We start from the raw sequence: 16,499 nt of genomic DNA on the forward strand, positions 1-16,499 counted from the left end.
AGACTGAGATGGTTTGGGGATGTGAAGAGGAGAGACACAGATACTCCAGTGCGGAGGTGCGAGAGGTTGGCTATGGACGGTTTCAAGAGGGGCAAAGGAAGGTCGAAGAAATATTGGGAAGAGGTCATTAGACATGATATGACACAGTTGTAGCTCACCGAGGACATGACCTTAGATAGGAGGCTATGGAGGACTCAGACTAAGATAGTGGGCTAGGTGGCCTATATGTTCTCCATAGTAGTCGTAGTCGTGCTCATTTGTCTTAACATATGATTTTGCATGGGAGTACTGCTTATATTAGTTGGCCCAGTTTACTTTGGGTATCCTATTTTATCTATAGTAGTTAATGCTCCTTTATCCCCGATCTTTCCTACCCTGACTTAATCGCTTTATCACTCTCATTATTCATATCTTTATATTGTCTGCTATATGCCTGGCTTTACTGATCTATGTCTTGTTTTCCTTGTTTCTCCTCTCTTGTTCTTCTCTCTTAAGCCGAGGGTCTTTCGGAAACAGCCGCCCTACCTTTTAAGGTAGGGGTTAGGTCTGCATATACTCTACCCTCCCCAGACCTCCTATGGTGGGATTACACTAGGTTTGTTGTTGTTGTGTTGTTGTGTTAAATCTAAGAAAGATATTTTCAAGAAACATAATCATGGGGACTCAATCCTATTCACAACAAATCTATCACAATCATGGGCACATGGAGGAATAAATTCCATGTTTTAGTTTAGCCTTACATACCTAGACTCGAAGAACAATCGAAGATTCAAAGACCTTACTCGAAGAGCTTGAACCCTAGCCTTTCTCCTCTTCTCCAATCCTCGCTCTCAATTAATATAAGTGTTAATGAAGGCTTTTGGCATTTAGGATATGGATAAGGGACTCAATTTGGTCCCAAAACATCAGGGTTTTAGTTTGGGAAGGGTGTGAAAAGACCAATCTACCCTTCATTAAAATGTGAAATTGATCGTCTATGAGTCGTCATTACGGCTCATAGAAACTTTGATGGGTCATCAATTCCATTCATGGAATTGGTCTAGAAAAGATTATGGTCTACGAATCAGGTCTATGAGTCATAAACCACTCAACGAGTAGTAGAATGTACTCGTCCTGCAGGTCTTTGAAAATCAGAGAAAACTGAGTTTATGAACTTTTACGACTCGTAGCCTTTTTGATGAGTCATTGAATCCACTCATAGAAGTGATTTATATTTCTAATTTTTTGGCTCTACTATTCATAGAAACCGTTACCTTATGGTCCATTGTTCAGTTCAATTAATCAATTTTTCTCATGGTTCCCAAACTTAGTCTAGGCTAGAATGTCATGGGGTGTTACAATATCTCCCCTTTGGGAACATTTGTCCTCGAATGAAGACCAAACTAAGGGTTTACATCAAGGTATGAATACATTCAAAGATTCAAATAAAATGTTCTAACAATCAACTACTCAGATTCAATAGTACATATCAAATACTCAAACTCGGAATGAAAATCAACTCAAAGACGAGAGAAACAAAACATTACCCTAAATATCATCATCAAGAGGCACGAATAGATGGGGGTATCTAGACTTCATATCTTCTTCAGCTTCCTATGTAGCCTCTTCAACAAACTGATTCTGCCATAGAACTTTGACAGATGCTACCTCCTTGGTTCTCAATTTGTGAACTTGCCGATCAAGAATTTGAACCAGAATCTCTTCATAACGCAAACTCTCTTTCACTCTAATGCTCTTAATCGGGATAACAAGTGATAGATCTCCTAAACACTTTTTAAGCAATTCCAGCTCATAGGCTACATTACCAATCCTGTTCATAATTTGTTAAGGACCAATATAGCCGGGACTAATCTTCTCTTTCTTTCCAAATCTAATCACACCCTTCATGGGTGAAACCTTCAAGTATACCCAATCATTCACCTCAAACTCCAAATCTCTTCTCCTAACATCAGTGTAGGATTTCTGGAGACTCTCTTGGATGATTTTCACCTTCTCCATGGATTTGTGAGCCAAGTCTGGTCCAATTATTTCCACTTCACCAACTTCAAACCAACTAATCAATAATCTACTCTCGTCCTATACAGAGCTTCATAAGGAGCCATTTGAATGCTCGAATGGAAACTATTATTAGAGGCATACTTAATAAGTGTTAAATGATTGTCCCAATTACCTTTAAAGTTGATTACATAGGCTCTCAACATATCCTCTAAAATCTAAATCGTATGCTTTGCTTGGCTATTTGTCTGTGGATGAAAAGCAGTACTAAGTTTTACTCTTGAACCCAAACCTTTCAGGAATGACTTCCAAAATTGAGCAGTGAATTAAGATCCCCTATCTGAGATGATAGACAAGGGGACTCTATGAAGTCTGACAATCTCTCGAAGGTACAGTCTAGCATAATTTTTTGCGGTATTAGTAGTCTTAACCGGTAAGAAGTGAGCTGACTTGGTCATCTTGTCTACAATTGTAACACCCCGAAATGTTTTTTGCAAAGACTCGAATATTTCTTCATGTGTGTGTAGCCTCGAACCAAAGGACTTGTAATTATATATATAAGTTAGGATTAATTCCTAAGTATTTTAAGTGTGTTAGATGTGTTTAGGGGTCATAAGGGATCTCCAACGCCAAATTGAGTCCAAAGATTTCCAATCGATTAGTTTTCAGATGAGTTAGTATAAGGGTCAATTTCAAACGACCATATATCCTATGTTATAATTCCCTGGGTGGACCACTACCTACCAAATTAAAGGTCTTTGAGTTTTCTTTCCAACGCCGCCAAGACTTCAATTTTTGGAGTTTGGAGTCAAAAGTTATGACCATTTTACTACAGACTAGTACTGCAGGAATTTCAGGCCTCGGCGACCACTGCAGGAAATTTAGGCTTGGCGCCCCAATGGCGCGACACGCCATTATAGCGCTAGAAAACAACCTCAGTAGTTTGGTCCTTGGTGCGACGCGCCACTATTAGATGTGCAGGGTTTTAAGCCTATTTTGACTTGGCGCTGCAGTGGCAAGATGCGCCACTATAGCGCCAGTAAGATTTTTGCCCAGTTTTTCAGATTTTTGAAGAGGGGCAACTTGGACTTTTTCCCTAATTATATATGCCCAACTTGGAACTTTTTGGGATGATATTTTCAGCCTCCTCACCTCCCCAAAACCCTAATCTTCATCCCCTCTTCTCTTCCAAACATCTCCAACAAGATTTGCCCTCAAAAGCTCAAGGATTCAAGCTTCCCATTGAAGACCCAACAACAAGGTTTCCTCAAAAGCTACTCTAAGGTATGTAAGGCTAACCTAAAATATGGATTGAGTTCTTCCATATGCCCATAGATGTGTTAGGTAGAAGTTGTGAAAAATTTGAACCTTTTATGAAGATTTTTCTTGAAATTTTCCTAAACTCTAGAATATTTTTATGTACTAGAAATTGATTGGCGATTTTCATGACTTGAATGACTAAATAGTTATATTTCATATTGTTGATTACAAATGAATTTTTTATATAAATTCATATGTATTGATGGTGTTTTTGAGTTGGGTTTTGTTGAGAGTATGGATTCATGTATTCATTCACATGATCCCAAGATGAGATTTCTTTTTGGTCATAATTTGTCTTGAGTTGGAGATGGATGGTTTGTGTATATGTATTGATTGGAATGAAAAAAATGAATTGGAATAGTTTATGAATGATGATGTTTGACGATGATGTGAATGAAGAGGTTGTGTTGATGTGGATGTTGTGTGATGAAGTAGATTGGAGTCTAATGTGATTATGTGATATGTGATTTGCACAATTTGATTTGATTGGAGTCTTATGAGCATTTTGAAAATAAATAATCTTTTGAGAAGGAGTTTTAAATAAATGATTGTGAGCATTTTTGCATAAACTATTTATACACTATTTTTGAGTTTAAAGAATGAATATTTTTATCTATGATTTAAAAGAGTTTAAGCATGAGTTGGGTTTGAGAAGTCCTTCAATTTCTTTTGAACATAAACATTTTGAATATAAATGAGTTGAGTATTTCTTTTCATTAAAATATTTATTTTGAGTTTGAGTTGAGGAGTTGGAATTATATTTAACTGCATAAAATTCTCTACATCCATTGAGTTGAGATGATATCAAATTTGAAGAGAAGAGTTTGATGATTTAGATGAGTCGATTTGAAGGAGGGTTCAATGAGACCATACTAATTGAGTTTTGAAAAGAGTCCAATGAGACTAAATGAGTTGATTTGAAATTAAGTCCTAAGAGACTAAATGAGTATTTTAAATATTTTACTCACTTAATATCTATGCGTGTATTGAGTCTTGGGAGGAGTATTGAGCACCGAATTGGGTAAGAGTATATTCCATACTCGAATCCCATAAACTACGCCGCCAACGTAGGAAGGGATTGTACCGTGTCGGATGTTTCCCTATTTTATTGTCCTAAAATGAAAGGACTTAATTGATTGACGAATCCATGATTGGTTTGAGTTGTTCATACCCTGGAAAGTATGAACGGATGGAGCAACAGCGTGACTCGTCGTGCATCACCTATATATAGGTGGTGGGATTGTTGTCGGTTAGAGAAACTCCCAAATTGAGTGGATTATACATTGATTTGATTGGTTTGATTGACCTTGTTGATAATTGAGTTGGATTATATCACATTACTAAGTTCTAATTTGCATATTTATTGAGTTGAGTCCTTTGACTTAATTGTTGAGTTGTTTGTTGAGTTGATTGTATATAATTGAATTGGATTGGACGATATATGATTGGATTGCATATGATTGGATTGGAGTAGGTGATATGTGGTGGATTGGATTAAATGATATGTGATCGAATAGTGTACGATTGGATTGGATTGTATGGAATGTGATTGGTCCTTGTCTAAAAATGCATTCTTACTTTAGACTTATGATACTTTGATTGAGTCTCTCTTATTATTCTGAGTTAAGATATTTGAATCAACGTTACTCTTCCCTGGGGTATGTTTTCATTCTGCCATATTACATACTCGTACATTCCACGTACTGACGTCCATTTGGACCTGCATCATTTCATGATGCAGAGACAGGTTTAAGAGATCGTGAGTAGGAGCACCATCGAGGATCTATACACACTCAGCGTATTGGTGAGTCCTCTCCTACATCCGGAGGACACCGCTTATGTTATTCTTGCCTCGAGTTAGCCCTTTTCATTTTGATTTGAGGTAGCCATGAACATGTCATTAGCACCAATTAGATAGTAGTGATAAAGGCTTCATAGACTAGATAGTGATAGGTCGATTGAGTATTTTCTTTTCTTGAATTATTCTTGTCAAACTATTTTAATGACAAAGATCGGAGTTTGATTTGTTGGCTCATGACCTTTCTTTCTTGAGTTAGATCGTTGATTTGGATTGCCCACCAAATTATTTCTTTATTTTAAACTTTCCGCTGGTTGATTGATATTGAATAGATGTGTGATTGGACCAAGTGGTTCACTTGGGGACCAGAAATGGTCTTCGAGTGCCGGTCACGTCTAGGGTACCCTCTTAGGGCGTGACAACAATCATTCAAATTAAATCATGTTGTCTGCGGGATCGTGGTAGACCTATAATAAAGTCCATGTTGATCATCTCCTACTTCCATTCTGGAATCCCAATATTCTGAGCCACTCCACAAGGCCTTTGATGCTCTACCTTGACATGTTGGCAATTTGGGCACTTTACACAAACTCTGCTATATCTCTTCATCCCACTCCACCAATAGACTTCCCTCAAGTCATGGTACATTTTTGTAGAACCTGGATGGATGGAATACCTAGAATTATGGGCCTCTGTCATGATCCTCTCTCGAATACCATCAATGTTTGGAACACACAATCTCCCTTGATACCTCAATACTCCTAAAAGAATTATTATATTTTACACGTAAGGAATCTAAAAGTAAAATATAAGAAAATTTTGAAAAATCATTTATTTTGTTGAAATTGTGAAAGAGTTATGTTAACAATTTCCTCTCTTTAAAGTTACATTGAGGTACAAATTGAAAGACTCAACATTCAAGGCCATGCAAAAGTTTGATGCAATGGAATTTTTGTCATACCCTTAGATGTTTTGGGCCATCACTAGGTAAGTTGTAATATATCAACAATTTTATAACCTTCACTGACATGCCTCGATAACCTTAGGGTATTTGTAAATCTATGTTTTAATATTAAATTTTAAGTATTATTAATTGTCAGAGTTCAAATTTTACTTGTTACTATGTTATTTTTTGGTTTCTTAATCTGAATATTTGTGTCTTCCAATTGAGAAGTAAACAAAAAATTTTATAAATTAATTTTGTCCAATAGGCTTCGAACGTGGGATGAATTTCTTGACTTCCCCAAGGGAGAAAAAATTGAGATAAATGAAACGAAAATATAAACATGATGATAATTTTTTTTTATTTTTTAAGTTATTGGAGTGCAAACATCACATTAAACAATTAAGTTAAAACAGAACACTTGAAGTTTTTAACATACAAAAGCCCGGAAAGTAATAAATATTGTAATATTTCCGTATTTTAAAACAATATGTTAATATTAAATAAGTCTTCTTGATAATATTCTTTGGTGATTTGATTCAATTTTAATTTGGGAAAATTACATCCGGTGTCCATTTGGGAAAAGTAATTTCCAAAAAATGGCCATTCGCTGTGTAGGAATGTATAGTCAGTGTATATTTCATGAATAGTCAAGCTATATTCAGTTTTTAAATGTATCATAATGTATATTCACTGTATATCTCACACATAAGTAATCTATATTATATAGTCAGTGTATAGTCAATATATATTTCCTAGGATTTTGACTATTTTTTATGTAAATAAAATATGACTATATTTATTGCAAACTAATTAGTTTATTGTATATATTTGAAATTGTCCCTTTTAATTTTAGATACATTACTAGTTTACACCAGAAAGTTTCAAAATAAAAATTTACCCAATATGTAAATTGGTTTGTTAGATTTTGAAGTGTAAGAGATCATTTTTGAAAATCATACTAACAACAACAATATTTCAATAACAATAGTAGCAAAAGCAAAAATAAATATTTCAGTATGTAGTAAACATTTAAATAATTGTCCATAGATTTAATAAGTGAATGAAACAACAAAGTTTGAAATAAATAATAAAACACAATAGAAGGACACTCAAATGAGGACAAAGGAAAAGTGATACTGAGAGATCTATGACACAATCTAGATATGCAAATTAGTAAAAGACATAAACGATTCAATGAACAACATGGACATAGAAAACAATACTAATTTACAAGACACACATTGGTCCTTGGAAGTTATGGTGTGATTTGGATGTTGTACATTAACATTTTTAAGAGAATGGGTCATCCAATAAAGTCATTACGTCATCATTCCAATTTAGTAACCCAGATAATGTAGGACTAGGTGATAAGGCGTCAGATTTATTCAGATTGTTATTTATTGACGTTGATACACCAATTAGAGGGATATCCTCTGAAGGATTATTCATTGATGTTGCTACACCAATTGGAGGGATATCCGTTGAAGGTTCCATTTTTCGTGTCATTGGAGGAAACACTGGAGAATACATTAGAGGAGCCATCGTTGGTGAAGGCATTGGAGAATCCACTATTGTTGACGGCATTAGAGGGGCCATTCCAGGATTTTCTCCAATAGTCATTTGGTGAGATATTGGAGAAAATAATTGTGGAACCACTAGAGGAAACATTTGTGAAAACAATAGAGGAGAAGGATCCCTTGGCCCTCGAGAGTTGGTCCTATCAGTTACCATTGATTCAACAATGGATTGAGGGACATTCGATGTAGAACCCTCTCCATCAACATTTTTTCTCATTAATTCACGTACCTCTTTGAGATTTTTCTTGATCACGTGACTCAGGTCGTTCTGATGGTAAGGGTGTATTTCAGCAAAGACTTTTTTTCTACTTAACACCTCATACATCTCATTTGTCATTTTCTTGACTCTATTTTCCTTCCTTATTTTTTGTAGTTGTTCCTCCAAATTTTTGATCCTTTGCTCGGTGAATTCTTCTGTTGTCACCATATTTTTGGATTTCTCCAACGTCGGCAACTCCTTAAACTTTATAAAAGTGTTGCATGCAGCATCATTATTTTGAAATATGTATGGTTCATTTCTGTAAGGACCATAAACAACAGCAGCCACTTCAACATCACTAAGTGTTTTGATTTCTTTACACTTTTTGAAGAGACCTTTTTGTCTTTTCTGATATGAGACTTTTATTTTACTCTCATCTTCAATCAAAGTGAAGTTAACTTTGTTTCTTTCCATGATTAAAGGGGAAGAGACATCTGTTTGTTTGGGTATCTAGTATCCAATTGCTTTGTTGTTGTTGTAGTTGTTGTGCTTTTTCTTGCCTAGGATTAACTCCTATTTATATAAAAATATTTGCATTCTCTAAATTTTTGAATAGTTTGAATTTGACGTATTTTTTTTGATAGCAAGAACTATTTTGGAAAAATACTAACTGAGGGGATATTAGATACACAGCTAGATAAAATCATCTAGAAATATATTTATTTTATGGTTCTAGTCTTATGTTCACCAACTTATTAGGAAAAATATTAATGTGGTTTAATCTAAGTAGTCTCCACAAAATATGGTCATAATTTACTCATTTCCTTCATCAAGTGTTTTTTTGAAAAGTATATTTTAATTGAAGGATGAACAAAAGTAAATATTTTGAAACACGGCCATTTTAAATATTGGCTAGGAATTTTGAAATATCAATTTTGACAATATTTGAATATGAGCAAAAATAATCAATTTAATGGTCAATTTTTTAAAAACACAAATACTTTTTAAATATCAAATGGCGATTTATGTATGATTGTAGATGTTATAACGTTTGTAGAAGCATATTATTATTTTTATTAATTTTGGATAAACCATATTTAGTAAAATATTTATATTGCTTTCAAATATGTTTGAAACTTAATCTTGCTTAAATATTTTTGTTAATGTCCAATACTCACCAACCTGTCACTCGATTCACATTATATATTTTTCTAAATTAGTTTTGAGACAAATCAATCTGAAATATTTGCACACATCAAAATGATGTGTTTACAATTGTGTGAAATTTAAAAGAAAATTTATGTTCATTTAAAGAAAAATACTCAAGATGAAGGGAGACTAGTTTCAAATGTCTTACTAAATTTTTATCAAATGCAGATGTAAATTTATTACTCTAATGAATTTTTTTCTTTTTATGGTAAATAAAATAACTTTTAATAATATTAGGATTGACATATAAGTTTCTTTGATCCTTTCTAGCTAATGTCAATCTGTTTAAACCAGAGAGGAAGAAAGAAAGACAATGTTATTAAGTTTTTGTCATGTTTAGTTTAACCCATTTAAATGTAATGACCCATCCTGTCGTTATTAAAAATACCACTGATAAGTGCTTGAGTTTACAAATTGGTCTATCTAGTTGCTGGGATTCGCCCCACCTTGGAAAAAATATATTTCTCTTATGTGGGAAAATGAAAAAAAAATATTTCTCTTACGCAGGAAATTCGAGAAGGGTCCTTTTTTTAACCAGTGAGACTGTGTGGACGTTCTCATTTTGGCATAGCTTTTGGACAAGCAGGGAAAAGGGAATGGACCCTTTAACCTAACAGACCTCTTAGTGATCATAGCAAAAATCAACTTGCCCATGTTAATGAGCAACCCTGAAATGATGCCGACAATTATGATCATTTTTGACAACCCAAGTAGTGTCTGATTATGGGACGCCCCGATCCTATTTCTTACACACCGAAGCTAATCTTTGACCTCTATACTAAAAGTATACTTCTTGATGGGTCCTATGAGAGTGATCTAGACTGACGTAGTACTAGTCGATGTAAGATGTTCCATAAACCAAGGTGATGTGCCTCCAAATTCTCTTTCCGTATTCTCCTTCCAACTCTCTATCATATGGGCTAATTGTCAAATAAATTACATTAATTTCTCTTGGGTTTAACGCAATGGCCCTATGACAAACTGGGACTATCCCCTAATTGTGACATGGTGCTTAGATCTAAAAGTGACCCGAAGCTAACCTTATGGCCTCGAATGACACTAAGATATCCAAAAAAACAATTAAAGATAATTAAATGCAAAAGGTAAACTGGAATATGCCTATTAAATAAAATTGAAATAGACAAATATTTGATTTAAAGATATGTTGAATCAAACTGACTGTCTAAAAGCCTATACTAATATGTGTTTCAAGGACAAGCCTCTAGCTAGCTCCGGACGCTAGGATCTCACCAAATATCTGAATCCAAGCTGCTCTGCACGAAATCCAAATCAGCCGCGATAACCCATACTATGATTTGCAGGGTGCAAAAGTGTAGTATGAGTACCAAACAAATGGTACTTAGTAGTCTTAGGTCGACTAAGCTCCATAAATAAAGCATTTTAAACAATATATATATATATATATATATATATACACACACAAACAAGAGCTATAATAAGAAAGAACAAGCAGTAAGTGAAGAAGTAGGATAAGGAGAAAGGATTCTGAGTCAAAGAATGTACCTGAAGACCCAAATCCAACATCCTATTCGCAATAAGGAAGTACTAAAGTAGTCAACTAAACAGGGACATATCTCTAATAATAAACACTAGACCATTAACTAATCTAAAGTCTAATCTAGCTCAACCTAACATGGAATACCAACAACAAGTCAAGAATAAACCACGAGATTAACAATTTGCCAATGCAACACCAGATATGCACAATTATAATCAAATAATAACCAATCGGACGTCCATACACTCGGAAGGTACAAACAACAAAAATAACCCCTGACCCCCATAAATTGGGGGACCAAACAAAAAACAAAAAACAACAAACAACTATACTGGTGATAAATGATGCATATGAATGCATGCTTGTAGTAAACCTAGTATCATCTGAACGATTAGTAACTGTCAATAATTAAGTACCATATGTAACCAAGTGTATAGACCCATCTCGACCTTAGGCCTACCAGGTTGGACAGATATAGCTTCCTCATCTGATACAATGATACACATGGTTAAAGGGGACCCATAGGGGATGCGTGAAGTATTTATACACAGTCAGGACCCAAACCAAGTCTTATATCAAGTTCTCTACATCGTGGTACTAGAGGAATGAGTAGCCACAAATAATACAAGAAAGGGCAACCATGCTTTGGCTAGTCAAGTAAAAGATTGAGTACATCCCAGATGCCTCAAATATTTCAAGTAGAAAAGGAGCACTTCCTCAATGCCTCATATATCTCAAAAATTGGTTTATCGAGTGATCATGTAGGTACAACTTTCGTTAAAATTAGTTTTAAGAGTAAAATTAGTTTAAACTAGTAATAGTGTGTAAAATATGCTTTTTTTAAAATAGTAGTGAAAATAAAATATATGAGTCAGGATAGTACCACAAAACATGTCAGAATGCTCAACCAATGCAATGCACTCCATCACCAACATCCAAACAAGACACGCGCATCAGAACTACAATTCTAGTCTTATTGTAACACCTCAAAAAAACTTAAGCTAAGACCTAGCCATCCTTCATATGTGTATGGGTTTGTACAAAATGATTCATAGTTGGTGCATTTGTGGAGGTTAATTATTTAGTTTGAGAATAGATTTGGAGATGAATTAAGGTCATAAGCATCCTCTAGCACAAAGTCGAGTTGAAATCTTCCTTATTGAATGAGTTTCGGTAAAAGATTTTACTTGTATCAACTTCAAAAGACCATATCTCTTAGCATATAAAGAGTTAGGTGGTCCATCAACCATCAAATTAAAGGTCTATGATTATTCTTTCCAATGCCACCAAGTTTGCATCAATTGGAGTTTAGAGTAAAATGTTATGCTCACTTTACTGGGCATTGTCTTGCCACGCGCCCAAGGATTTTTCCGTGCGCTAGCACAATGAAGTAGCGGTTAGTGACCTATCCGTGCATTGGCCGCGTACCCGAAGCATTTTTTGGGCATCCGCGCTTCTTAATCCTTTTAATAAAACCCCAAAGACGTAATCTATCTTCCTAGTTCAAATACTTACCCTAGAAAGAGAAGTTCTCAAGAAACTAACTTCCTCCTAGGTTCATCCATCATCCAATGTAAGGTTTGACCATGGAATTCCATAATTTCTTCATCTTAACACTAATTAATGTCTTTTACCCATAGAATCTATAGGTTTTCAAGAAAATCCACCTCTAAGGGTCAAGAAATGGATTCTTGCCATCTCTTCCTCCAATGATCTCATCTTTCTCAAGAATTAGGAGCATATAAGGTATATAAGGCTAAACTAAAGCATGGGAATTGTTCTTTCATATGCCCCATGATTGTGATAGTTTGGTCTAGAATGACCCTTCATTTGCTTCCTGAGGCTTCCAGTCTAATTCTGAGGCCAGTTATGAAATTTGACTGAAAATAACCTTTGGGTGTGGGACCCACTTTCAGACGTAATGAGATCTTATAAAATTTTAACTACGTTATTGAGTCCAAAATACCAAATTTAGTAGGGTACCATATCTCATTTGCGCGTATGAGATTCCGAATGAATTTCGAGTACCCCATCGGAGTCTTTGAACTTGGTGTAAAACTCACCTTTTGCTGATATCTGGTGCAGTACCATTTGCTCTGCGCGATCGCAGGCCCAAGTCCTTGTTTATGGAGGTCTAGGAATTTGGTCTCTGCATTCGCTGAGGCTTGAGTCATTGGCCTCTGTGGTCATGTGCCTACGATGATGTTCGCGAACGACAAGTTTCTTGGCCTCTGCATTTGTGGAGCATTGTAGTCGCATTCGTGAAGGCCATTGTCCTGGTCTTTTAATGAAAGACCAACACAATTTTCAGGCACTCTTTAATCTTCAAACATTGTTTTCTTCATTATCTTGAGGCCAAATTAAGCGATTCAAAGGGAAAATTTCAAAAGATTTTCGTAAGGAAGCTAAGGTGAGCTCAGAAACGCGTGGGGAATCTTTGTGGAGGGAAGAATTAATTTTTAGTCACTGCTATAGTGATTTTCGGAGTTGTGTTTTGTGGATTTTGTGAAGGTTGTAACTTAACAAATTTAAATCCGTTTTGAGTGATATTTGAGGCTAGACTGTGGGGGTTTTCGCATGGATCATCGTAGTGTAATTTGTTCGGGTTGGAAGGGTCTCATTTTTTTGGAATAAAGTGATCAAGATGCTGCCATTTTTGGTCTTTTAGTTGAATTTTGTGAGTATAGTTGCATGCTCATCTCACATCATTTTCCACCCCGAATTGTGTTCTAATTCTTATTTTGAGCTTGGGGTTTTAGAACCTAGTTTTGGGGTCAATTTCATAATCCCAGACGCTGGTCTCACTTTTCCAGTTTTAGAACTTAAAATTAGTTTGTATTTGAATTCAATGATTTTAGTGTCATAACAATCATATTAATATTGTGATTCTATTGTTGATAGCATGACAACATTCGAAGGCCGCTCGGAAGGGAAAAGCTCCAGTTTTATAAGTTAGAGCCTGCATGGTCGGCTTTCATGTAGGCTATAATTTTTCCCTTGTAAGACTGAGCATGTTTAGGCAATTGTACATTGATTTGTATGAGTTTGGAGGGGTTTTGGTGTCGAGCATGCTAATTTCCTAGAATCCATGTCCTAGGCCTTATTTCGGGTAATTATTGGACTATGTAAGCATGACTCCTGTTATTATTGATCATCCATTCCTTGTAGTGAATACTGTGCCTGTGGTTATATGTTTGGAAGCATGTTTGGCCTTAATCTATACTTAGACTAGTGTTTCCTTAGACTTGTGTGATTTTGGGTGCCATTGGGCCTTAGAGCTTTTTCGACGTTGTTTCAGATGATTAGCTCCTTGTAGACTGATATAGTAGACCTGAGTCTGATAGTTTGAGCTTTAGCTAGGCAGTAACTTAGCTTGTGATGTTACCTCCATAATACCCTACTCTCTTATCGACCCTGTATCATTCGGTCCTTGATTTTTGAAAGTTTCTTCGGTGATTCAGGATATATTTTTTTGGGCTGGAATGACATATTGATGGCATTTGGTTTGGAGGCACTCCTCGTGACGCATAATTGGACATTGATTTTGCTTTTATTCGATCCTTTAGCTACAGATACCCAGTTCCAGCTTACTTGTGATCGGTTCCTTAGTACAAATACCCAGTTCTATTCCGTGGTCCAGCTTACTGGTGTTATGGCTTAGCTACAGTTACCCAGTTTCAGTACGTGGTCTAGCTTAACTGCATTCAGGCTTCTATCTATGGTTACCCGGTTACAGTCAGTGGTCTAGCTAACCCATGCTCGACCTTTCGTTACAACTACCTTGTTAAAGTTCGTGGTCTAGCCCACTCATGTCGACTCATTAGCTACAGTTACCCAATTTCAGTCCATAGTCCAACTTGCACGTGGTTAATTTCCTGATGAACCTTCGGTTAAGTCTTCGTCTACTATCAATTGTAAGTTGAGGTGTTAGAGTTTGATATGGTTTGGTTCAATTTTGAGAAATGGTGATATTAATGGAATCCTTCAGTTCTGTTCTTTTTCTCCTTCAACTATTCTTGCATTTGTCGGGCTTACGGGAGTCCATCAAAGGTGGTTACTCCTTATTTGTGCACGAGAGTACCCACCGGGTTTATGGGAGCCCAGCGGAGTTAGTTAGATTCTTTCTCTTTTTTTTCTTGTATGCTCGGGTATATACCTACTTTTATTTGTTGTCCTGTCTTGGGTTGTGATATTTTACTCGCATTTCAGTTTACTTTTGCTTATCTTGCTTAGTAGGCCTATGATGCCTACTTGGTACTTATTATTTTGGTACTTATACTACACTCTGCATCTATTTTCATGATGTAGGTTTGAGTACTAGCTACCGGCATTAAGTTCAAGCCAGCTACGGTCATGTTCAGAGGCGAGGGTGAGCACATTGCATCCTGGATTTACCCATCTCCTTCCAAATATACATTTTGCTTGTCTTTTACTTTTTGATACAACTTTGTTCCGTGGTCCACTTATGGGACTTGTACTCTTTTTACTAGTAGCTTTGTACAGGTGACTTCCAGGTTCTAAGAGGGATTCATTTTGATTTGTGTATATATATAGCTACTTCCACAATTCATGTATGCTCCTGTTATTTTCATTGCTATTTTAGATAGATATATTGGTATTCTATCCTGACATACTATTACTTATAGTTTCGGGATATGAATCGGCTTGACTTGGCATGACCCACATACGGGTGTGATGGCACTCATCTCAACCCACCAAGATAAGTCAGCCTAAAACTCAACGAAAAGTGAATATAGAAGTAATTAAGATAAAGCGAGGTTTAACTTGTTCAAAGACAAATACATAATCTCAAATTCCCCAAGACTGGTTGTCACATATACAAGCCACTAATACATTACCGAAGTATGAAAGAAAATACAGTCACAATGTCTTTATCTGTAGAATAGGACTAAAACATAATAAAGAGTAAGAGGTGTCCACTTGATAGATGTAATAGCTACCTCAACACTCAGAATAATAGCCTCGGATGTAGTAGAAAATAGTAGGATATCAAGCAGGTCCGCGCTCACAACCTACACAAGTGTAGAAGCAAGGGGTGAGTACCAAACAACACGGTACTCAGCAAGTGTATAACTAAAACTAAGCAAAGTTCAATAGATACAAGTACTCCTGTCCTCCCGACCAAACCTCCTTAACTACAACCTGTATAAAATTAGCCCAACTCTACACTTGTACAATAATAACAGTAATACAGTCCACGAATACTTATCAATAGTCTCATCAATGAATCATATCAAGTCAAGTTCAGCATATACAGAGCAATAAAAGGGTAAACACGAATTCACAAATATCTACAAAATGTAATGCAATGCAATGAGATGATGCATGTCTGTCCTATCGGTACACATCCGCTAAATTACAGTCCGGAACCCATGGGGGACATTTCTGTCCATATAACCTACCATGGAGCGTGTGGTCCATCCCCTTAATATATATATCCTGCCATGGAGCGGACCCCTTTATTTCATAATACCTGCCACAGAGTATGTGGCCCGACCCCTTTATTTCATAATACCTGCCATGGAGCATGTGGCCCGATCCCTTTTGTTTCATATCATTTTCAGTCTCAACACAATATGTCAGAACCAATGCAATCAATTCATGTTCATATAATTTACGATAATAACATAACAACAATAATAATTTTTCTTATCTCACATCAACCTAATCATTTCACATGTCCAAAATAAACCATAATCACAACATATCAATTCCACCAATACATGTCATTAGATCACCATTTTATACCCCTCATCTCTATTTTTAAGGCCAATCATACAGTCAATAACCCAATCTAATTCTCATTACTCCCTAGTACACATAACACAGAAATACAAGCATCTACAAGCTTAAACTGAGGTTTAGAAATTCACTTATCTCAATTAATCAAGAAATCACTCCGGGACTTGAGTCTT

General features: G+C 35.8%; 1 protein-coding gene across 1 annotated transcript; it reads right to left on the reverse strand.

The window, feature by feature from the left end:
* Positions 1 to 7,349: 7,349 nt before the first annotated feature.
* Positions 7,350 to 8,309, reverse strand: LOC129872614 (MADS-box transcription factor PHERES 2-like). Its single transcript, XM_055947557.1, has one exon. The coding sequence runs from the start codon at positions 8,307 to 8,309 to the stop codon at positions 7,350 to 7,352; it is 960 nt and encodes a 319-aa protein (XP_055803532.1).
* Positions 8,310 to 16,499: the final 8,190 nt, after the last annotated feature.

This window comes from Solanum dulcamara, chromosome 2 (genome assembly GCF_947179165.1).
Source record: "Solanum dulcamara chromosome 2, daSolDulc1.2, whole genome shotgun sequence".
In the NCBI taxonomy this organism is placed as follows: domain Eukaryota; kingdom Viridiplantae; phylum Streptophyta; class Magnoliopsida; order Solanales; family Solanaceae; genus Solanum; species Solanum dulcamara.

Coding starts and splice junctions, on each gene's coding strand:
- LOC129872614 (XM_055947557.1), bottom strand. CDS start 8,309: ATGGAAAGAAACAAAGTTAACTTCACTTTGATTGAAGATGAGAGTAAA.